Source organism: Brachycentrus maculatus, unplaced genomic scaffold (assembly GCF_059751285.1).
Source record: "Brachycentrus maculatus isolate JH-2025_06_01 unplaced genomic scaffold, ASM5975128v1 h1tg000144l, whole genome shotgun sequence".
Classification (NCBI taxonomy): Eukaryota; Metazoa; Arthropoda; class Insecta; order Trichoptera; family Brachycentridae; genus Brachycentrus; species Brachycentrus maculatus.
In genome coordinates this window covers 3,641,132-3,667,500 of record NW_028280897.1, presented here as the reverse complement: position 1 = coordinate 3,667,500, position 26,369 = coordinate 3,641,132, and the positions used below count along the sequence as shown (strand labels likewise).

The window sequence follows — 26,369 nt, the reverse complement described above, 5'->3', positions numbered from 1 at the left end:
TTGATGTGATTATCCAAATTATTTTCTACGTTCATTAAGTAGTTTAAAATGTCAACGGAAAAATACACTAAGTATAAAAAAGTATGCCAAAAACGTGTAACCCCAAATAAAATCATCAAAAAAAATTGTTTAAGTAAAATCACTTATATGGCAGGTATCACCCAAAATTGGGTGCTTTGCCAGTAAATACGAAAATAAAATATTGAAGAAAATGCTTTAAATAACAGGGATTTTCAAATTAACGTTTTTAGCCAGTATACCCAGGATATATCGCGGGTAAAGGTTAAAAATTCAATCGCGTCCAATTATTTAGGAGTTATATTTGCTCAAATATTCCTTACATAATTTTAATTGCAATATTCAAGTGCATGATCCTTAAAGAGCTTTTCGTTTTTGATCTATTGATATAACGTAACGGGAGTCCCGGGAGATGCAATCCATGCCCTCTGAAGAGGCCATTGTACGCGCATACATGCAACGATATTTGCAAACATTTCGTTTAAAAGAGTATGCCGAACAATACATGTACATCCAATGAATATCATTTGTGCACATTCGAGGGGTTGTCTTAGGGTTGAGCATAACCGTTTTTCGGTAAACCGGTTTACCGGCAAATATGGCTATATTCTTTTATCACATTATCGGTAAAAAATTCTAATTACCGATAATGACATTATGTAAAAAAAATCTTTAATTTTTACCTACGACATTAGCAGAAAATAAGATTGTACGATATTATCTTTGTATGGGTTATCTGCATAGAATTTTATGTGACTGGGACCTGATACCAAATATCGTACAACTTTACTATTATAATATTAAAATATATATTTAATGCTTAATAAAAAGCTTCTTACATCTCACCAATAGATCTTACGTCTCTAAAGAAGTTCTAGTGATTCAAGAACAAGGTTTCTAAATTGGTTCATATATATAGAACTTCCAAGAATTTGAGTAGTGTGGTTGTTAATAATGGGTAGAATTGGTGAATGTTACACGTGTATAAAGTGATCACTTAACACACGTGTAACATTCAGTTGTAACACGGTCAGCCTCGTAAATGCCCAGACTTCCATATTCTTCTTCATCTTTGATGAGATGTCGAAAAATAATATTTATAAATATATATATATATATACATATATATATATATATACATAAATATATATATATATATATATATATATATATATATATATATATATATATATATATATATATATATATATATATATATATATATATATATATATATATATATATATATATATATATATATATATATATATATATATATATATATATATATATATATATATATATATATATATATATATATATATATATATATATGTAAATATATGTCGATTTATGTAAATATGTAGATATTAGAAAAAAATGAATTACAACAAAAAAAATATATTATTATTCATGCTTTAAAATTAGTCTATATAATCTAATTAAACTATGGATTTTTATAATCTCATTATTTATGCTGAAAGAAAAATATTTAATATATTCAAACGAACATAGAACCTAATTAATTTTCTAAAATGCATTTTCAATATCGAATTGCAAGATAGAACACTGTTTCCACAAAAACTCGTACAATTTGTCCTGTATTGTTTACACAAGGGTCCGGATACTTCAAATTTTCCCCGGACGCCCATATATATATTTTGTTTTGTTTAAATAAACACAGAGTGTGTGTTCACACTCGATGGAATGATCACTTGAATGCGCCCCCATATGTCATAATTGTGTGTACTCACTATGCACACAAATACTAACACATATCACGTATAATATACTAATATAATCAATCATTGTTAGCCAACATTGAAAATAGAGGCAGGGTGATTTTCCCCTAATATTTTATATCGATAATTTTAAATCTTTAGAAAAGAAAAATATATTCCTTGACATAAAAAGCTAACAAATTTATGAGGCAAAAAAAGTTGGAAAAAGAAGCAGAGGAAGACCGAGGAAAACTTGGCACAATCAAGTGGCAGCAGCGAAAGGGTCAGGAAAGGGTCTGTATGAGGAGATGCGTGAATGTGGAAGAGGCGAAGAATTTTTGCATAGACAGGGTGATATGGCGTTCTATTTAGGGGAAGTAGCGTGATGGTTTGTTAGTTAGTTATAAAAAGGCTAGGCTTTACTTTTAACCTGTGGATGAAAACATCGATTGTTTTCGAAACTAGTCGTGTGTAACGAAAGAAAACTCATTTATCAATCCCTATAAATCCCCAACTTGCATATTCTTCTTTGTCTATATTGAGATGTCAAAAAGTAAAAAAATAATAATAACACAAAAATAACTCCCCCATTTTCATTCCAATAAGTAAAGCGGAATGACCATTATTTTAGAAATTTTATATATATATATATATATATATATATATATATATATATATATATATATATATATATATATATATATATATATATATATATATATATATATATATATATATATATATATATATATATATTAAAATCATAAGAATTTTCTATATTAAAAGCATTGCTAACTTTTTGGTATGATAATTTAACACTCTCCTTATCATTCATCGTTCATTTAAAGTGGTATTACACAAAGTGAACAATGAATGATGAGGAGAGTGTTAAAAGGTGTGTTTTTATTGGAGAATTACGTGAATATTTTTATTTATTTAAAAACTAACTAACTAATAATCAAGCCGCTTCCCCGCAGGGGTAGGCAGAGAGAATTGAACGCCACACCACTCTGTCTTTGCAAACATTCTTTGCCTCTTCCACGTTCATGCATCTCCTCATACATACCCGCCGATTGTTACGACTCCTGACCTGACCACTTTCAAGTATTTGGCATACCGTATTTTTTTTAATCATTGATGTATAAAAATATAAACATTATTCATTTAAACGTAACTCTACGTAAGTATAATTATTATTAGTACTTTAGCGTGGTGAAGTACGTGATAAAAATTATTCCAAGCGAATAAAAATGGATCGCAATAAATAATTTTATGAGTACGGGGGTAGACCTGAATGTCGTTCGGCGATACCAGGGAATCAGAAAGCAATAATGGGGTCGCTATTCAGAAATCGAATGTTGTTTTGGTATACCTCATAAAGGAAAGAATAATATTGTCATATTTCGCCATGAATACGGGAGAGAAACCAATCCCGAAAATTATAGGGATGGTACTAGCAATCGACATTTGAAATACGGGGTGCCCTGTATTAATCGGAATTTGCTTTATTTAAAATCAATTAACGTAAGAAAGTTTTTTCTGAATAAAAAAACAGTACATACATGAAGGCAAGGTGCTCCTGCGCTTCATGGACCAGTCCAGGGTAATATTAAATAAATATTAGAGTGTAAGATCTAATCTTACATGTATTTTCATCCTCCCTTGGGAATCGAACCTTGGACCTCCAGCACGGTAGCTAAACACGCCAACCATTACACCACGAAGGTGGACTTATATAAGGTGGATATATGTATGTGCATATTATTATTATTGGCTATTGTGCTGGAGGTTCCGGGTTCGATTCCCACGGGGGTTCAAAGAAATAAATGTGATTTTTTCACTCTAATGTTTATTAACTATAACCCTGGACTGGTACCTGAAGCGGAGGGTACCTTTCCTTCAAGTATAAACGATCAAGATAACACTGCATTTATACAATGCAGTGCCCCATGCACCATCGGATATGGATAAGGGTGCGATAATGATACAAACACACACACACACATGTCTATGTGTGTGTGTATATAGAACACACACGACACGAATAAATATGAAGCACATTCCCTGTCACCCCATTTCGTCCGGTGGACATTTTCCCATGAAGAACACTTATTAAGTAAGTACTTGTATTAATAATACCTCCCGTGTCGGGTGTTAATTATTTCATCATTACGGCCATTTTTCAAAGCGCCTGTGGGGGCGCCTACCCAAGACGATGCAACGTGGTGCAGTTGGTGCTCAAAATTGCTGAAAGTAATGGCTGGTAACTAACTAACTGGCAATAGGTAGGCAGAGAGAGACACCAATCTGTCTTTGTAGGCAGTTTACGCCTATTCGACGTTCGTGCATCTCTTCATACATCTTCTTCTTTAGCCCTTTCTCCTCCACTGCTGGATATAGGCCTCATGCGTATCTTTCCATTTCTTTCAGTCGGTTGCTGCTTGCAACCAGTTTTTACCCCCCACAGCGGCTATGTCGTTGGACCATCTTTTTGGAGGTCTTCTGACGCCTCTCTTATTCTCCTAAGGTCTCCATCTTAATAATTTAGGGTCCATCTTGTAGTGTCCTGTCTTGCAATATGTCTTGCCTATTTCCACTTGAGACTCGCTACATGATCCATGATATCCGCTTTTCTGATTCTGCTCGTAATTTCTGAATTTCTTATTTTATCTCTTAGGCATAAGCTTCTGTATAAACCGAGAATGGATCTTTCCATGGATCGCTGTGTGCATTTGAGCTTCTCTGCATTTCTTTTTGTCAGATCCATGTTCTCTAATGCGCATGTAGTCACTACTCATATATACCCGCCGATAATTCTGACTCCTGACCAAGTATTTGAATCACTTGATCATACCAAGTTTTCCTCTGTATTTCTTTGCTGCTATCCCCAATTACATTCACCACATGACTTTGTTTTACCGTTCTTTCTTCGCCCATTTGTTCCACATTCCACATATCTATTTCAACACACCTTTTGCAGTTTTATATAATGAATTCCTAAAATTAAATGGACAGTAATAAATGGTTTCCATAATCGTACATCATGAAAATTTTTAAGTGTTTTAACCATGCAACGGGAAGGCTTTGTGGTACCAAACGCTTTTAAAACAATAACCGATTTTAATATATTAGGTCTGCTGGAAAGCTCTGTGTATTTCATCTACAATAAGTTTCAACAAGTATGCGCATATTCATTTGGCTTTCATTTTTTTCACTGAATGTTTGCATACTGACCTGGCAAATAAACTTAAAAGGAAGATGATTTATGTTAGTCAGGTTAACAGCAATGTTTTTCTAAAATTTTCGCTTACAATCTTCATTCACTCGTTAGAACTTTTTGTTTTCCCTATAGAAATGTTTAAAAAACACTGAATTAAAAATCTGAATTTCATATAAGTTGCAATCATCAGCTAGTTTGGCGAGCCATCTACAATATTCAGTCGGTAGTTAGCACATTTTGTTGCCACTGCAAAAAAAAAGATCCAAGTAGTCGAGCCAGCATGTGATATTGTCACGCAGCTCGCAGTTCACCGTTCTAATCCCTCCGCGGCGGAACGGGTGATGTTTTTAAGCGAGGATCACCCGTGGGGAAGGAAATTTAGGGGGTTAATGATGAAATACGGCCCGCTGGGGAGCGTCCGCGTGTCTATACAATGCTAGAAACATTGTTAAAGTGTTCTCTCGAAATGGGTTTCAGCTCTTGCGATACCCTCTCATAAATAAAGAGCTCCCCCTCAGGCCTCGCGATGATCCCCCTGCAAGTAGACCAACAGTTTTACCCCGGTGACTTGTTGATTGACTGACAAACGAGATCTTTGTCGCTTCCAATCCGGCACGAATCATACACTTACCCATACCTAAAAAAATCATATTTTATGGAAAGATATATATGTAGTGATTAGTCATATTTTCTTATTTTGTTTTTACCTTATGTCTCTTATATTTTCTCATTTGTTTATTTTAAATATGCTTCTTACCTTGTATTTTCTCATTTATTTCTTTTAAATATGCTTCTTGTACCTATTAATTATGCCTGTTTATTGTTTTTTTTTGCCGTGTATTAGTATTAGTTTAAGTTATTTAAAAAAATCTTTTTTGTTTCTTTATTATTTGTGTTCCAGTCTTATTAACCTAAATCCCATGTCCCAAAATGAGAAATAGAAATTACTCCTCGGGAATATTATTTATGATTTGTGTATGTATGTAATATGTTTTTAAATAAATCAATAATAATTCAATCAAAAATAAATAAATAAGTTAATAAATAATAATTAATAATTTACATATATAATTGTAAAATATGATTTATGCCGGATTGGAAGCGACAAAGATCTCGTTTGTCATACATAAATGTATGTGTTTGTGTGTGTAAATAAAGGTTTTATGCCATAAGATATGTACATAATTATTTTTATATTTATGTATAAAGTGAGTCGAACTATAGAGCTATTAACACAAAAGTCATCATATGAAAACCTTAGATATTCTGATTCTTTCTCAACAACTTACTTATTTATATGAAAAATGAATGAATCTTACCGCTTTATTTGTGAAAAATATTATTTGTTGTGAAGTTTAGACCCGTTTTATTAAGGAGATGAAATAAGCTACGATAATATATTTATCAAGAAAATTCTTTTCCGGAATCTAGATTTTGAGCTAAATTTATGAATTTTATTTTTTATGTTTTTTTTTTAATCCGCAAAACAAGCTTTCAAGGAATAACCCTTAAACCTCTATCTACTTTTAGAGGCTCATCTGCAGGTTGGATAGTAAGGAAAGGAAAAGTTAATATGAAAAATACATATAATGAATGCAATCGTTTAGTCGAATGTGTAATAGATGTTCGAATGGTGATATAAGGAAATGATTCAATACTGAGATTTATGAGGCATTATCGTTAAATTGTACAGGTATATTGAAATGGTTTGTGCATGTGAATCGAATGAACGATAAAAAATTAATAAAATAAATTTTGAGGCAAATGATGTTGGTAATGGAAGCAGAGAAAGTCCGAGGAAAACTTGGCATGATCAAGTATTTCAAATACTTGGACGTGGTCCAGAATAATCGGCGGGTATGTACATATAAGGATGTAAAAGATGCGAAGATTGTTCGCAACTATAGATTGGTGCGGCGTTCCATTCTCTCTACCTACCCCTGTGTGAAGTGGAGTGATGGTTAGTTGGTTAATTAGTTTTTTTAATCAAATAACTATTAGAGCTGAAATTACTTGTACTTATTTTGATCTCCCTGAAAAACGATTCTGGTAGCAACAAGGCAACAAGGCAACAAAAAATAAAATTATTTAAACGTTTTTGATCAAGCACCCTTAAATCATAAATCAAAACAAGTGACTCGGTACAATAGTAGCAATAGTAATTCTCATTCGTACCCTCGTTAAAGTAATTCAGTATGGGTGGGATATTTATATCTGAGCGCTGTGAATTAGTTCGTTGTTCGGCTGATAAAGCTTGAGGTTTAGGGGCTGCTTTGCGCCCCTCGCGTGCGCACTAGACCGAGAACACCCCTTTTTAGTGTTTTTTGATTGAGAAGTGTTTTTCATCATTCAAATAATATCAAAGTACAAGATATCTCGATGACTAGGGTGAATTGATTTAGGGAAAATAAAAGTACGCTTTTTCGATGGACAGACTAAGATAAAACTGAACAATAATGTACAATAAAATCATCATAAAGACATTAGTGACAACGTTTGTTTTGTCAGTGCTATCAATGTGATTGTATAAACTTTGTTTCTTTTATACATGGATGTATATTTTTATTTTATATTAGGCATACTGTTATTGGGTGTAGCTGTAGTGTGCACATAAACTTAAAATAGATAAATAAATATGTGGAAAATAAAGTATTACCTATATAAATACAGTGGAAGTCGGTTATAACGCGTATCTGACCCACGCTATATGATCACCGCGGTATAAACAAACTATCCAAACATACATTTTTTTTAAGAAAGACAAAACATCTTAAATTTTTTTTATTAAATATAAATAAATATGTTTTATTTATTGTTTCGGCATTAACATTGTGGTAAGACATATTACAATAATTAAAGAAAACACTTTGTTTTTTACCACTTGAGTTTTATTAAAGACTACATGTTTAAGAAGTTAAACTTCCATCATTCAGGTCTGTATAATAACTAAAATATAAAATATAAAATTTTTCTAAAAATAAGGAGAGGGGAAAGTAAGGGGAAGGGGTTAGTCAAGAAACGGAGTTTGAAAACAAAGGAAAAATTGAAAGCAATGGCGAAGAATTTTGAAACAAAATATTATTTAATAAATTATTATTAGAATTCAGGTTTTTTTGTATTTCTAAATTTTCAAGATAATTCATAATTTGGCCTTTATATGGAACAAGGTATAATAATTTTAATTTATGAGAGTGAAATGAGTGATTAGTATCTATTATATGATTTGCAAATTCCGAAAAATAATTACTAACAAGACCGCTATGATGTTCTTTAATTCTAATCTTCAAATTTCTCGCAGTTTGGCCAATATATTCTCAAGTGGTAAAAAACAAAGTGTTTTCTTTAATTATTGTAAATAAATATGATAACACAATCACTTTTTTTAATATATAATGTTTTGCTATTTTTTCTGTGGAATTTATTTCATATATGGAATTTTTCAGGGAAATTATCTACAAGGTTTTAATTGGGTCAAAATCATGTTATGCCTCCAACCTACAAATTGCAATTCCTAATCCTACTTTTTGGTATGATAGAACATCAATTGACTCCTCATATTGTACGCCTTCGTCAATATTCTGTAAATTTGTTGCATTGTTAACATTTTTGATTTTTTCCTCATCTGTGAAGATGCGACAGATTATTTCATCTTTGTCGATAATAACCCATTAGTCAATTAAATATATATCTTAGGTAATTTCAAGTTATCTCCTACATTTATCTCACACTATTGGGTACCCCAAACCATTAATCAACAAGAACTTTAAGCCTTAATTTCATTAAAGGTCTATTTTAATTTACCTTGCATAGTTTTTTTACGCTGGGCTTAAAACATCAACAAAAAAACTTTCCGAAGTACACCTGGATTCGCGTTATAAGAGACGCGTTATAACCGGCTACTACTGTACAAATAACGCATAATAAGATATTTTGATTAGATATAAGGTTTTACCGTGTCGTTGAAGTAATTCCGATATGATTATAAAATATTCATACCATACTTAAATCACTTTGTTCAACGAAACCTAAAAATAATAATCTAACACGGTCAATTATTTTTTTTATCTTCTTCTTCTTAGTGTAGGCCTTGTGGTATTTTTTAAAGAGAGATTAGCCTCCTGCGATGTTGATTCCCACCTGTCAATCCATCTAGTTGGTGGTAGGCCCGAGAGTCGTCTACCTTGGGGTTGACCATTCTGTGAAATATGGGGGTGTTTTAAAAGTTGCGTTCTCCGCATTGTCTTCTTCGTTGTCTTCCCCGCCAAACGACGTCTTGGATCTCGCATATTTCTCTTATCCTGGTGTTCCTTATTTTATCATGTAGTCTCGCCAGATATGCTCCTCAGTTTATTATTGATAATAATATTTATACGTATTTATTGATAAATAATCCTTTCATATTACCGAAAGCTTCTTTTCAAAGCTCCCAAAAAAGTGTCAATAGATTTGTATGATTTATTTATTGATTTGACGTTTAATTTGAAGAACTCCATTTTAATATATGTATTAATTTTAAAATCCAACACAGATTTTTTTAAGTCTACTAAGTTATATTTTATTGTTAAAAAACACATAAAAATAAATATTGTGACAATTGTTTTGCCTAGTTATGGCATTTTCAAAAGAATGTATGATTTTTTCGATTTAGATGTTGTTCTCTCTCGATAAAATTGAATTAGTGCTGGGGGAATTATGGGAATCATAGACGTGACGCTCGATTATCTCGCTGCAGCTGCCGCTCATCCAATCTTCAGATGACTCCAATAATAGTTTGTTCCTGTAAAATCGTATTACAGTCCCTGGGGCTACTGCACACGCGCTCCGCCACGCGACTCGCCTCGCGTTCCTTCCGTGACGAGCGCTAAAAGATTAAAACATTATTTGTAAATCAATTTGTCACAAGAGAGAGAGAAAGATGTATGCATTACACATTACAGGTTTCAATTTTCCGCCTCTTTTATCGTGTTACTGTTCCATACGTGAAACATACTGGTTGTTGTGATGTGATGGGTCGAATTGACAAAGGGATGAAATAACTTTTTTTTCTTTATTTTTAATTCTTTTGCATTACATAACATAGATTCAAATACAAAAAAATATTAATATAATATAAAAATGAATACAAAAAAAGATCCCACAAAGGCATGGCCTGGGTATACAATATAATTTAGTCATCGTATAGGTTTTATAAGTAGAACTAGAATAATAGTGATAACAGAATAATAATTCCTTTTCAATTTTTCTTGTCTTGTTTGAACCCTAATTTGTGGATATGAAGCTTGGAGTTCTCAATAAAAGGAAGGAAATAGACTAAATTGTGTTGAAATCCGATCTCTTGGACGAATGTGCGGCAAAACGATCTGTTGTAGATGTTCAAACGGTGATATAAGAAAATAATGCAAAGCTGAGATAAGTATGATCGAAATAGTTAAGAAAGGTGTTTTAAAATGGTTTGGGCGTGTGAATGGAATGAGTGTAGAGAGGATCGTAAAAACAAATTTACCGTGCAAATGTAGTTGGAAGCACTAGCAGAGGATGATCGAAGAAAACTTGATGTTATCAAGTATTTCTGATATTTGGGCTGGTCAGGTCAGGAGTCGGAATAATCGGTATGCATGAATGTGGAAGAGACGAAGATTGTTTGAAGATGAATGTGGAAGACAGTTCTATACTCACTGCATACCTCTGAGAAAAGCAGTGTTAATTAGTAGGTTACATTTATTTTTATGTGCGAATTTGGACGAATTGAAAATACCACGTTGTAGGGAGTAATTGCTTGAATTTGTGAAAATAAGAGCAGTATTGAATAAATTGGGGGATATAGCGCGGCAGAGTTGATTAATATTTAGGAATTGCACCCCTTCCAGATGGGCCATCACGGCATGGAGGGGCTGGAGATGCTGGACCCCATCGCGGCGTCGCCCATGGCGCTGGCACCCATGGGCGAGGGCGGGCACCAGCTGCACGGCTACGGCATGAACCACGTGATGGGCCACCACCACCACGGCGCGCTGGGCGGGCCGCCGCACGCCGCCCACCACGCCATGCAGCCGGCCCTGCACCCCGACACGGACACGGACCCGCGCGAGCTGGAGGCCTTCGCCGAGCGCTTCAAGCAGCGCCGCATCAAGCTGGGCGTGACGCAGGCCGACGTGGGCAAGGCGCTGGCCAACCTCAAGCTGCCCGGCGTGGGCGCGCTGTCGCAGAGCACCATCTGCCGCTTCGAGAGCCTCACGCTGTCCCACAACAACATGATCGCGCTCAAGCCCATCCTGCAGGCCTGGCTGGAGGAGGCCGAGGCGCAGGCCAAGAACAAGCGGCGCGACCCGGACGCGCCCAGCGTGCTGCCGGCGGGCGAGAAGAAGCGCAAGCGCACCTCCATCGCGGCGCCCGAGAAGCGCAGCCTGGAGGCCTACTTCGCCGTGCAGCCGCGGCCCTCGGGCGAGAAGATCGCCGCCATCGCCGAGAAGCTGGACCTCAAGAAGAACGTGGTGCGCGTGTGGTTCTGCAACCAGCGCCAGAAGCAGAAGCGCATGAAGTTCGCCGCGCAGCACTGACCGGCCGGCAGCGGGCCCGCGATCGCCTACCCGCCGCCCGGCTTCGGCTACTGAACTTTACTATATATATGGTATACCCACAGTGAACTCTCATCCCCGACTCGCATTGTGTACATTCAACCTACAATCTACCTACCGTAAGTAGATCGACACAAATTAGACAAACTATTTATACATTTGGCGTTTAATTTATAGAACTCAATTTTAATTTACATATTAAACATTAAAATCAAACACTCATTTTTACAGTCTACTGAACTGTATTGTATTGCATTCCTTTTAACATCTCAACATAGATAAAGTAGAATATGGAAGACTGGCATTTACAGGGCTTACGACCTTCATAAGCTGGTTGAAATAATCACTTTACACACGTGTAACATTCACCAATTCTACTGTATTGTATTTTATAGTTAAAAAACCGTATAAATATAAAATTTGTTACAATTGTTCCACCTTGTAATGGCATTTTTTAACTAATGAAAAGTTTTAAAATTGGTTCAAAAATGCCACGAAATAATTTTGACAAATGAAATTTTTATATGTTTTAACCAATAATGAAATATAATTAGATAGACTCTAGAAATGAGTGTTTGATTTTGAATTTAAATATATAAATTAGAGAAGCTAAGTCACCTAGGTTGTATAATGAACGGGAATAGATTAAGTAATGATGGACTTTGTACATACGAAAAATTCTCTTTAGTGGACATATTCGCTTATGTATTGTTGATTTGTAGGCTCGCGAGATTGCAATACCGACAACTTTTATGTTGAATGACTTGTGCAATATTAGTGTAACGTTAGGACGAGATGCAAGCTACGCTGGGTTAACGACAATTTTGGAATTTTGCTTAATTTCTACGATTCACGTAGGTATCTTATTTAATTTACTATGTAACGGTAACCACTGAACAAAAGAAAACTATGTTAGCATTAAAAAAGTATTTTTCGAATCATAGATTCTATTCTAAATTGTTCACAAAAATATTTCTTAATAATAATTATAACTTCTTTGTGTTCTCTTTATTTATCTAATATATTTTTATGAATTATAATTTATTATTTTTTTTATTTTATTTATGAGGCAATAGTATGTTTTTTTTATATAATGGATAAATACATATAGATAAGGAAGTTAAAAATAAAGAAAGCAATTTTTTATTATATTTAAGATAGATATAGCGGTAATAATCCAAATTTGAAAGTATTTTTTCTTTGTTTTTGAAGTTGTTATTTATGATAATTTTATAGATATTATCCGTTGATGAAATGAACATTTCCATGGTAGAAAATTGTAAAAAACTTTCACTAGAAATAGTACCTTATTACACCATGATTTTGATATACTCATAAAATACTTTCTTTAACGATGACAATGTGAGGGATGGCGACGTTGCAGTTTGTAATAAAGAAAATAAACTATTGAAATGACACATGTGTAATTGGCTACTGTGTAGCTTTATTGAATATACTGTCTTTTTGTAAATAGGAAATAAAATGTAATCGTTAATTTATGCTTAATTATTGTAACGATAGATTTCGGCACTAAGAAGCATTTCTTCGAGGAGTACATATATTCCGAATTGCGTTATGTTATTTTTGTTGCATTATTATGAAATAAATGTTCACGAAGCCTAGAAGTATTCGTGAATCCTTTTAAATAAATCGTTTTTATTCCACAAATTATCAAAATTGTCTAAATTCTAATATTGCTAAAAATAACACAGGGTAAACGACCACATATCACACAAAAAGTATTAGGAAATGCACGAAATTAAAAGGAGTAGTTTCTACCAGATACATATATATGGAAGATGCGCATTTAGATTTTTAATCATATCGAGAATACAATAAAACAAAAATGTATTATAAATATAGGTAATCGGAAGAATACCAGGTAGAGCATATGAACTAGAGCTTATATACAATTATTGATACATTTCTTTTCGAATTCATTCTTCTGTAGTTTTCATATTATGCCTTTGAATATCAGCAATTGTAACATTCATCACTTGCCCAAATTACTATAGCAAATCTCCAATCGAAGAAAGTATGTGAACTCATTTGTAAAAATTAAGATTTGTATTATGTATAAACCTCTATTTGATAAAAAAAATGGAATTCATTGTTACTATGATAATAATGTACTTAGATTCAGTAATATTCATGTCATGTTGAATCTGATCATTCCGGTTTAAATAAAAATATATAGACAAGATGCACACCATACTGTTTTCCTTTACTCGCCCTCATCCAGCAATGTGTAATATTATATACTTATGTACAATAAAATATTAATAAAGAAGTACGCAATAGAAACATTATCTTTCAAATACACACAGATACCGTCCAAAATAATATCATAGATCCCTATTCATCCTCTTTTGTTCTAAAAATTTAGGTCTAAAACTGTTTTTTTATAATTTCAAACAAAACCTACTGAGATAGAATAATAATCTACCACATACCTGATCTTATTTGAAAAAATATGTATTTTTGGTAAACTCATGTTTTAGTAACATTCCAAAAATAATTTCATTGAAACACGATTATATGTAATACGTAAATATATATGTTTATATATTATATATATTTATATGTATATATATATATATATATATATATATATATATATATATATATATATATATATATATATATATATATATATATATATATATATATATATATATATATATATATATATATATATATATATATATATATATATATATATATATATACATAAAATATATATAAATATATACATATTTACGTATATATTTATATAAACATAAATGGACCATGCCCTGTCTGTGAAGCCGGATGGACCTGCTTCTGCGAAGGACGTGAAAAAACAATATCGATTCAAAGTTATAAGGTGAGGTGAAATAATTAAAAATAAAATAAAATAAATAATAATTAAAACTATGCCTATTGCCTGGTGGACCTGGATCTGGTAAGGACATAAAAAACTAAATATTCAATCAAAGTAACAAGGTGAGTGAAATAATAAAATAAAAAATAATAGTTAAAATAAAAATTATGCCTTATAATAAAAACTGGGCACGATCAGGTATCCCTAATACTTTGAAGCTCTCAGATTAGGAGTCGACGTAATGGGCTGGTATGTATGTGGAGATGCATGAACGTGGAAAAGGCGAAGAATATTTGCAAAGACAGAATGGTGTGGCGTTCTGTTCTCTCTGCCTACCCCTACGTGGAAACAGCGTGATGGTTAATTAGTTAGTTTACTATGCCTGTTGCCTGACATACCTGCATCTGCGAACGACATAAAAGCAAAATAGTGAATCAAGGTTACAAGGTGAGTAAAAAAAATAATAATAATAAAATGAAAATGAAACTTTGACTGTTGCCTCACTGCTAAGGACGTAAAAACCAAAATATTGAATAAAAGTCATAGGATGAATGAAATCATAAAAAAATATAAGACAGGCGCCGTGGCGTAGTTGGGTAAACGCTCGACTGTGAAACTGGATCGATTCCCGCTAAGTGAAAAATAAATTCAAGAAAGATTTATTTTCTATTGCACTGGGAATGATGTATTTTTCACATTTACCTTCCCTATCCTAACTATCCTGCCCCTAGACTCTAAGTCTCTAATAAAGCCTTTGCAAGTTATTCCTATAAAAAAAATGCTAAATACTTGTATGCCCTGCCTGTTGCTAAATGGACCTCCATCTGCAAGGGATATAAAAAGTAAAATATTGAATAAAAATGATAAAGTGTGTTATAATAAAAAAAATAACATTTGTGTGCCATAATAATGAAAGGAGATATTATTATAAATAACTACATGTTTACGAATTCAAAAGATATTATTTTTTGACATCTCATCAAAGATGAAGAAGAATATGGAAGTCTGGGCATTTACGGGGCTGACGACCATCATAGGCTGGTTTAAGTTATCACTTTACACACGTGTAACATTCACCAATTCTACCCATTATTGACAACCACGCTACTCAAATTCTTGGAAGTTCTATATATATATATGAACCAATTTAGAAACCTTGTTCTTGAATCACTAGAACTTCACTAGAGACACCTATTGGTGAGATGTTAAGAAGCTCTTTATTAAGCAGAAACTCTTATATTAGTATGTGAGTTCCGAATCCTGGATTATAATCACACACATGAGAAACGCCAGAAAATACCATTTTCATTTTTATTATTTAAGCTTATAATTTGACCAGATAATTTATTTACAACATTTTAAGTGTGTCCAAATACGTGTTCACAAAATCTGGATTATCTCCAATTACAGGAGTGATTTTCATATTATTTTACTTCCACATTCTTCTTCATCTTTGATGAGATGTCAAAAAATAATATGAAAATAACTCCTGTAATTGGAGATTTTTCCAGATTTTGTGAACAAGTATTTGGACACACTCAAAATGTTGTAAATTCAAAAGATCATTTACCAACGACAAAATATAACCAGCAATTAAAATTAAACATTTTGTTATATACGGTAAAACAAAGTTTTATTTTTGTTGATAAACTTTAAGAAATACAAGCTCATTGCAGTTGCAATGTTGTGCAGTTTGTAAAATTTTTATGGAAGAACCTCACTTGCATATACACATATAAAGTAATGCGATTTGGCAGTCGTACCTTAATTTGACAGTTGAAAAAGGTCAACAAACTCAGAAAATACATTATTATTTTCAGACAAAAATAAAGACGTCATGTTTTTGTTATAAAGAAATTTAACTGAGAACCCTATTCCAATTTGTCAAATGAATGAAACTTGACTCACAAATCACGTCTGGATTAAGCCCCAATATAAGATAAATCTTCAGTTTTCTGTAAACCCAGGTAACATTTAGCCTAATGGATTTTATTCTTAAAACGAAGTTTTTATATTGAAAAAGTAATTTATTCTTTGAAACAAATAGGCGGTTTTGAACAGAAAATTAAAAAGGCAAGGAGTTAAAAAAATTATGTACTTATATAAATTTTTTAAATTGTGCGCAGAAACACGTCAGATTGCTTTCTAAATCGTCCAGTTTTTAAGTAAAAGCTAGTTTATTTATTAACACAGATTATAATCAACATGGCGTTTAGATGGAGTTTAGAAAAAAAAGCACCTAGAGTACTGTACATGTGATACGTATACATATATATGTATGTATGTGGAACTTCATAAAAAATAAGGCAAAAGAGAGATTTAATTTGAGAGGCAAAGAGAGAGAGAGCGAGAGAAAATCTCAAAAGTACAATACAATATTAGCATGAAAAATATTCTGTTTATTCAATATTTACATTGATTGGGGTGGCAAAAGTGCTCCGTCAGTTTTGTCATCAATAAGGCCTTAATGGCTGAGACAAAGCGAGTTATGAGCTCTAGATATAAATGTAAAACTCTATTTCTCCCTATCTCTATGTAACATCTTTTTTCCCTCTCATGTAACGAAATGTGCTTAAAACGTAACGTGTCCTTGGAATTTCGCTCTCAATTCTTGTTCAATTATCGATTATCGAATTGGGGATTAATAAGTTCATCGTTCGCTTAGTGTAATACCATTTTTTTGGTATTACACAAACTGAATGATGAATAAGGAGAGTGTTATATATGTTATATATCATACCACAAGGTTAACAATGCTTTTAATATACTAATAAGTTTCACTTAAAAATGGTTTAAATATGACCGTAATGATAAATAAATGATTAATGGTCACAAAGTAGCCTGCAAATCCAACAAGTGGCTTTTATTGTGTTAATTTGACTCCTGGCAAAATGCACAGTTACACCACAAGTATGCAGTACTGCACTGCAAAGCATATTATATTACTGAATTATGTTTAATTATTTATTACTGAATTATGTTTTACTACAGAATTATGTTTTATTACAGAATTACGCATTACAAAAACTCTTTTTTTATTGCTTTTTTTTTATTAAAACAAATACTTATCCCGAAAATTGCGTCATACTGGCCTTGGCCTATTCACCATCGAGTACAGATAAGATTCAGAAGAGATGTCTCTCTGCCTACCCCTAAGCGGACACTGCGTAAAGGTAAGTAAGTTTGTAATTACGTATTTTTTTCATTTAAAATTTATATGTATACTGATAGGATTAAAATACAGTGGAACGTCTCATAACGAGCATAATTCGTTACAGAATCTCATTCGAAGCGAAAAACTCGTTGAGAGAACTATTTTTTTGCGAACTACTCGTTATGAGAGAACCCTCTGTATTAAAAACTAAAACTAACTAACTAACTAACCATCACGCCGCTTCCCCGCAGGGGTAGGCAGAGAGAATAGAGCGCCACACCACTCTGTCCTTGCAAACATTCTTCGCCTCTTCCACGTTCATGCATCTCCTCATACATACCCGCCGATTGTTACGACTCTTAACCTGACCACTTTCAAGTATTTGGCATACCTGATCGTGCCATGTTTTTCTCGGTCTTCCTCTGCTTCTTTTCCCGCTAACATTCGCCTCATAAATTTGTTTTACCGTTCTTTCCTCACTCATTCGTTCTACATGTCCAAACCATCTCAACACACCTTTCTTAATTTTATCGATAATGCTTATCTCAGCTTTGCATTCCTTCCTTATTTCACTATTCGCACATCTATCATACATCGTTTTGTTACACATTCTTCTGAGAGATCGCATTTCGACTGCATTCAGTCTACTTTCATCCTTCTTTTGCCAACTCCATGTTTCACTTCCATACATTAGAGTTGGAACCAGGACTCCGTTGTGCACTGCCAGTTTAGCTTCCGCTGATAGGTTTTTATTTGCTATAACTGATTTCAGTGCACCATTCACTTTGTTCCCAGCATTCACTCTCCTTTCTATGTCTTTATCAATCTTTCCATCCCTAGAAAACATACTACCCAAATATTAAAAACTGTATGGACATATACATTTATTTATTGTACGTAAATATATTATATACCTACCTGTATGTATGCCTCTTTCCTCGCATATTTGTAGACAGCTCCAAACGAATGTAATTAAAGGTTGGATATTTGTAATTTGGGCGGGAACAATAATGATTGATATATCGGTTCGATTCGTGTTTCTTATTCGAGCGGGTTAAATAGAATGACTTTTTTGTTGACACGTGATCAATTTCAAGGTCTCGATGTTGGATTAAACTCAGTGTGTACACATAATTACTACCAGTGGCTAGTAATTACGTTTACACACCGAACATACATTTGTGTTATATGAAGTCAGCCAGTTGCGTGGAAATTTAACCGAAGTCTGCGGGGCACTTACTTCAATTGCATTGCAAATAAATAATTCAATCGATCATTACTAACGTCTGCACGACGAATAAAACTACTTTAAAGGCAATTTTCATGGTCTTTATCGGCGCGTTTTATTTAAGGAATGAATACTTAGCTCTTTTTTTTTCTTCTTTCTGATGTAGGCCTTATGGCTTGTTTTTAAGAGGGATTAGCCTCCTGCGATCTCGATTCCCAGCTGTTAATCCATATCTTTGGTGGTCTACCCGGGAGTCATTGCGATGTGTGGTAGTCTGGATGGTTCCATTCTCCTCACATGCGCATTGCGCATACCATTGTCTTCTTCGTTGAATGCCTCTAACAGGTTGATAATGCCGATCTTGAGGGTCCATGTTTCAACTCCGATTCTACATATTTCAAGAAATACAAACGCAGAGGAAATAAAAAACAAAATTCAGAATTACCATACACGATTCTAGAATACATACGTAAGTCAGTATAAATAATACCTTAGTTTTTTTACTGTTCCCGAATTTAGCATTCACTGGGAATCGCGTGAAAACTTTGGTTCATATTATATTTATATATTTATTTAATCACATAATGTTTGGTATGCATCCAAATTTTTCTTAATAAGTGCCGGATTTTTACCAGTTTTCTGCAAATAGACAGTAATATTACATGATTGCCAAACCCGTTAATTACTACATTAGACAATATTCATCTTCGATGAGATGTCAAAAAAAAAAAAAAAAAATTAAAAAAAAAATTAAAAAAATAACATGAGACGATATTTTATTTTAGTGTGTCGTAGTCCACCAATGACAGTTTTGAATCATAGTGAAATATAAATAATTTATATAAATGAATGATTTATTCTAGTCATTCTCACAAAAGTAAGTAATTTAAATGATCCAAAACATCAAATTCAACCTTTAACCGCTAAGTGGGGGCCGTTCAGGCCTTGAGAAAGTAAAATTGTTGAATTATTCCGTTCCCTCCTGCACGACACACTCGTATCTTTCAATTCTAAAACAATGTTTTAGAATTGAGTACCTAAACCCTGATGATGACAAGGTTCTTGTCGAAACTGGTTGGATAAAGAGTACCAATAAAAAGTGGTTAAAGCAAAGTTGTTTTATTGTATAAACTTAATAGAATGTGCCACAAAGTATCTGCGAAAAACATTCAAGAAATTATATTTTATAAATATTAGAGTACTAAGCTTTGAGAATAGGTGTCTGCGGAGAATTTTAGGCGTGCGGTGGTTTGACTTTGTGAGGAATGAAGAGATAAGGCGTAGGGCGCAGCAAATCTTGGTCACAACTGTCGTCAAGAAAAGGCGATTCAGTTGGCTTGGCCATGTACTCCGCATGCCTCCTGAGAGCCTTAATCATGCTTGCCTCTTTTACAAGGCATCAGGTTCACGCCGCCCAGGACGACCACTGCTGACAATTCGTCGGCAGTTCTCGTCAGACTTGGGAGGATTCAAGGGAGCTGGCAGCCGACAGAAAAGCCTGGAGACAGTTTGTGGACTCCATATGCTCCACCTAGGGAGCGGATATGGTTTAATTATTTATTATTATTAAATATTAGACTGTAAAATTACTTTATTATTTAATTTCACCCCCCCCCCTGGAAATCGAACCCGGTACCGCCAGCACGGTAGCTAAACACACTTACTATTACACCGCGGATGCGGAGAGACAAACTTCTTAGGATGGGAATACCAAAGAGAGTAATAATGTACGTCTTAAGCCAAAGAGTAGATTGTCACCATCGATTATTCTCACAATCGTAAGAAGTATTCTCACAATGGAGTAGGATGTATTATTATAGAAAAGAGTCCATTTTAAAATGAAATGAGAGCACATTTAAATAAGTAATGTTAATAAGTTGGTATGATATTGTGCACCGCTAGGTAGTAAAACGGAGGCATTCGAGTACATAGCCATGTTTGATTTCCCGTGAGACTTTCCGAAATTTACCTTTTCGCTTTAATATTTCCCGAGGCAACTTTATAATCGAGACTATCATTGATGAACATGAACGCGTTTTGTGAATAATTTACCCGACGACGCGCCCGAGAATATGCTATGTATCTAGTGGTAAATCGTCCGACAGTATGCCGACACACTAAGGACAGTTGCCGTATCTGCATACCGCTTGAGACTTGACATTTAGTTGAGGTTTTCAGTACAAGGATCAACCTCTATTGTAGCGATGCCAACTTGATATTTCGAATTATTTTTTGACATCTCATCAAAGATGAAGAGGAATATGGAGGTCTGGGCATTTACGGAGTTGACGACCGTCATAGGCTGGTTTAAGTGATCACTTACACACGTGTAACGTTCACCAATTCTACCTATTATTGACAACCACACTACTCAAATTCTTGGAAGTTCTATATAAATGAACCAATTTTTGAAACATTATTCACTAGAACTTCACCAGAGACATCTATTGGTGAGATGAAAAGAATATGAAAAAAATAAAAAATAAAAATATGAAAGTGACTCCTGTAATAAGAGATAATCCAGATTTTTTGAAAAAATATTTGGACACACTCAAAAAAGGTTGTAAATAAATTGTCTGGTCAAATTAAAAGCTTAAATAATAAAAATGAAAATGATATTTTCTGGCGTTTCTCATGAGTGTGATTATAATATAAGTTCTATATATATAAACCAACATTGAAGCATTCTTCTTGAATCACTAGAACTTCACTAGAGACATCTATTGGTGAGATGAAAAGAATATGAAAAAAATAAAAAATAAAAATATGAAAGTGACTCCTGTAATAAGAGATAATCCAGATTTTTTGAAAAAATATTTGGACACACTCAAAAAAGGTTGTAAATAAATTGTCTGGTCAAATTAAAAGCTTAAATAATAAAAATGAAAATGATATTTTCTGGCGTTTCTCATGAGTGTGATTATAATATAAGTTCTATATATATAAACCAACATTGAAGCATTCTTCTTGAATCACTAGAACTTCACTAGAGACATCTATTGGTGAGATGAAAAGAATATGAAAAAAATAAAAAAATAAAATATGAAAGTGACTCCTGTAATAAGAGATAATCCAGATTTTTTGAAAAAATATTTGGACACACTCAAAAAAGGTTGTAAATAAATTGTCTGGTCAAATTAAAAGCTTAAATAATAAAAATGAAAATGATATTTTCTGGCGTTTCTCATGAGTGTGATTATAATATAAGTTCTATATATATAAACCAACATTGAAGCATTCTTCTTGAATCACTAGAACTTCACTAGAGACATCTATTGGTGAGATGAAAAGAATATGAAAAAAATAAAAAAATAAAATATGAAAGTGACTCCTGTAATTAGAGATAATCCAGATTTTTTGAAAAAATATTTAGACACACTCAAAAAAGGTTGTAAATAAATTGTCTGGTCAAATTATAAGCTTAAATAATAAAAATGAAAATGATATTTTCTGGCGTTTCTCATGTGTGTGATTATAATATAAGTTCTATATATATGAACCAACATTGAAGCATTCTTCTTGAATCACTAGAACTTCACTAGAGACATCTATTGGTGAGATGAAAAGAAGCTCTTCATTGAGCAGAAACTCTTTTATTAGTATGTGAGGTCCGAATCCTGGATTATAATCACACACATGAGAAACACCAGAAATATCCTTTTCATTTTTATTATTAAAGCTTATCATTTGAACAGATAATTTATTTACAAAACTTTGAGTGTGTCCAAATACTTGTTCACAAAATCTGGATTATCTCCAATTACAGGAGTTAGTTTGTTTTTAAACACTTTTTTTGGCACTTTTTGGCAACATGTTAAAAACGAAGTTTTATTTTTTAAAAATTTTAATTGGAATGGAAAAAAATAAGAGTAGCAATACCAAGTATCCAGTTCCACATTTCTGTGGCACATATTGGTAAAATTAAAATTGAATGTTGATTAATGACCGTTCGTTCTGCGACATTCAGTATAACTACACCCCTTTCTCGATTATCACCCTCGTAAATTACACAAGAATAAACATGATAATAATAGTTCCGCTATGTTGATTGCAAAGTTTACAAAAGAAACGATATTTTATATTGCCCCATTATGCTCCGAGACCCTTCCCTTCAACAGCGCTTCAAGAAAAATATGCCCGGACGATTGAAAACTTAAAGTTTATATATTTCTAAATATCATATTATTTTTTGACATCTCAACATTGATGAAGAAGGATATGGAAGTCTGGGCATTTACGGGGCATACGATCGTCATAGGCTGGTTTAAGTTATCACTTTACACACGTGTAACATTCACGAATTCTACCCATAACTGTCAACCACAAACTCTAGGAATTTCTATATGTATAATAATAATAATAATAATAAAACCCTTATCTGCACCCCAGTGGTGCATAGGGCACTGCGTCATATAAACGCAGTGTTATCTTGATCGTTTACACATGAAGGAAAGGTGATCAGCCTTCCGCTTCAGGTACCAGTCCAGGGTAATATTGAATAAATATGACAGTGAAAAAATCACTTATATTTATTTTACCCCCCTTGGGAATCGAACCCGGGACCTCCAGAACGGTAGCCGAGCGTGCTGACCATTACACTACGGAGGCGGACATATATATATATATATATATATATATATATATATATATATATATATATATATATATATATATATATATATATATATATATATATATATTTTAATTTTGAAATAAAGTGCGTGAATCACTGGAAATTCACTAGAGACATCTATTGGTGAGATGAAAGGAGCTTTTTCATGAGCAGAAACTCTTTCGTTTGTATTTTAGGTCCGAATCGTGGATTTAAATCACATACATGCGAAACGCTAGAAAATATTCTTTCCATTTTGTTATTTAGCTCATAATTTGACCAGTTAGTTTATTTACAACATTTTGAGTGTGTCAAAATACTTTGGATTATCTCCAAGCAAAGGAGTTATTTTCACATTATTTTTTTGGCATCTTAACATGAAGTATGGACGTTCCTATATGCAATGCCAAGACTTCCATATTTTTCTTCATCTATGTTGAGAAAGAATAATATGGAAAAGAACTCCTATAATTGGAGATAAGCCAGATTAGTAAACAAGTATTTCGACACACTCAAAATGTTGTTTCTTTATTTTAGTATTGGCACTCTTGAAACAATAGGCAGCGTATTTTGGTTCATGGAAATTATAATTTGATCACATCTGTGCAATAAACTTGCAGGATATCGTTCGGATGATTCATGCCACCATAAAAGCGAAGGTACATATTACACACATTAACGATCTTACAAATTTTACGTGGGAATATTTTTATAACGTAATAAATATTAGTTATATACGTTTTTATCAGTTTAGGATATAATAATGTTAGGAGTAATTAGTGACTGTTATATTCATCGTCCTATTTTAAATTTTAAAAAAATATATATTTTTTGACATCTCATCAAATATGAAGAAGAATACGGAAATCTGGGCATTTACGGGTCTGACGACCGTCATAGGCAGGTTTAAGTGATCACTTTACACACGTGTAACATTCACCGATTCCCTCCATTATTGACAACCACACTACTCAAATTCTTTGAGGTTCTATATATTGCATATGAACCAATTTTTGAAACATTATTTTTGAATCACTAGACTTCACTAGAGACATCTATTAGTGAGATAAAAAGAAGCTTTTTATTAAGCAGAAACTCTTTTATATAAAATATTATCAAATATTTCTATATACATATAGAAAAATTTGTGTTTTTATTATTTACACAAATATTTCAATTTCATACTTTTTCTGTGAACCTAAGCGGCTCATAGAGTGGTGGTAGAGTGGGTTCGAACCAAGAAACTCTGACTTCAGAGTCCGCGACACTAACCACGGGACCACAACCCGACACATATATCACTGAAATATAACATATGTACATATATTATGCAATATTTTAAGTGTGTTCAAATATTTTTCATCAATCCTAGTTTGTCCCAACATATGAAAGATGAAAAATAATATGTAAATCTGGGTATTTACAGGGCTACGACCTGTCATAGGCTGGTTTAAGTGATTACTTCATATACGTGTTGTATTCAACATTCTACCCATGATTGACAACGACAATACTAAAATTTTGGAGGTCACAATTATAATTCAATTGATACTTTCTTTCACATACTAATTCTCCGCACCATCTGTGGTTGAGTTGAGTAGATTTTATTGTAAGGAAGGATCTTAATTAAATGTACTTTGGTAAAATTTCTCCTGAATTATTTTTATAAACAAGGAGGCGCACGAAAATGTATATACTCATTTAATTTCATTATTTAAGCATAAATACAACTTTTGAATTCTAGATAATGTGTTTGTCAATCATATGTATAATCGTGAATACTAAACAGAAATAAAGTGATCACTTAAACCAACCTACGACCCGCGGTAAAACATGTAATATTTTTCATATTTATTTAAACGTATAAATACAAAAATCACATTTATAATATTCCCCATGAGTAATTTTCATTAATCATTTTAGGAAATGGAATTAATGTTAACAAAACTGAAAAACAAATTTACGAGTATGTTTGTCAATGATGGGTACAATTGGTGAAAGTTACACGTGTGTAAAGCGATCGCACAAACCAGCTTATGACGGTCATAACCCCTGTAAATTCTCAGAGTTCCATGTATGTTAAGATGTCAACAATAATGTAAATGTCTTTTCCATTCGAATAAAATAGACATAGTCATACCTTTTATAATCCAGCACCAACAAAGAACTATTAAAAAAAAATCCTTTATTTATCGAAGTTGTGGGAAATTTAATGAATGTTGTACCCACCTTGATATGTTCTACTCCAATCTTTCAAAATTTAGAGCTAAATTGTTTGAAATCTTATAAACCTAAAAAAGTAATTCCATTCCCTATCCTTTCCTTTTCTTCTTTTCCTATCACTGCCATCTCCTTTTCTCTTTATCCTATCCTTGTCTCATGTCTCTTCCTTTATATAGACCTCTCTTATGTATAGTTGTGAAGAACTATAATTGGTACTCATGATTTTATTTTTTGTATTCTGATGTATCATATATTGTAACTGTTGTTCTTCCTTCCAATAAAATAAAATAAAATAATTTGAGGCCAGAATATGTAATCTAATTGCGAATGCAGCTATCGCACTGCAGCCCGGTTATCTAAAGGTGAGGTGGTCACTGTACGTAGTGTCCATCTCGTCTGATAAGGTACATGGCGGACTTAATGTTTGAAAGCTTTCACCCTTGTGGATAGCTCGGGGGTGAGCTTCCCTACCCCTCCCCCGAGACTGACCGCCACGGCTCGGAGTGGTGATGTATTGCCCGGCCAGGGCATTACTCACAGCCTCTTACTGCCCGACTGCCGGCGTAACAGACCACGATAAGATAATTCCATATGCGAGCCCACCGCCGTAAAAATAGACCCCGATGCTAAATGATAAAAAAACTTTTCAAAGTGGATTGAATCGCTTAGTGAAGAATCGTTATTTATCCTCTACGCGTTCTGAAAGGAGGTATCCGCACAATACTGACGCATCTTCTGCTAGCACGAGAGTCGAC

General features: G+C 33.2%; 1 protein-coding gene across 1 annotated transcript in view; it reads left to right on the top strand.

Moving 5' to 3' along the window:
* acj6 (abnormal chemosensory protein 6) overlaps positions 1-13,765 on the top strand; it is a 91,320-nt gene extending 77,555 nt beyond the window's left edge. The window contains exon 4 of the mRNA XM_088260883.1: positions 10,809-13,765. Within this exon, the coding sequence (XP_088117009.1) occupies positions 10,809-11,516 (708 nt within the window). The 3' untranslated portion in view covers positions 11,517-13,765. The remainder of the gene's footprint in view (positions 1-10,808) is intronic.
* The last annotated feature ends 12,604 nt before the right edge of the window (positions 13,766-26,369 follow it).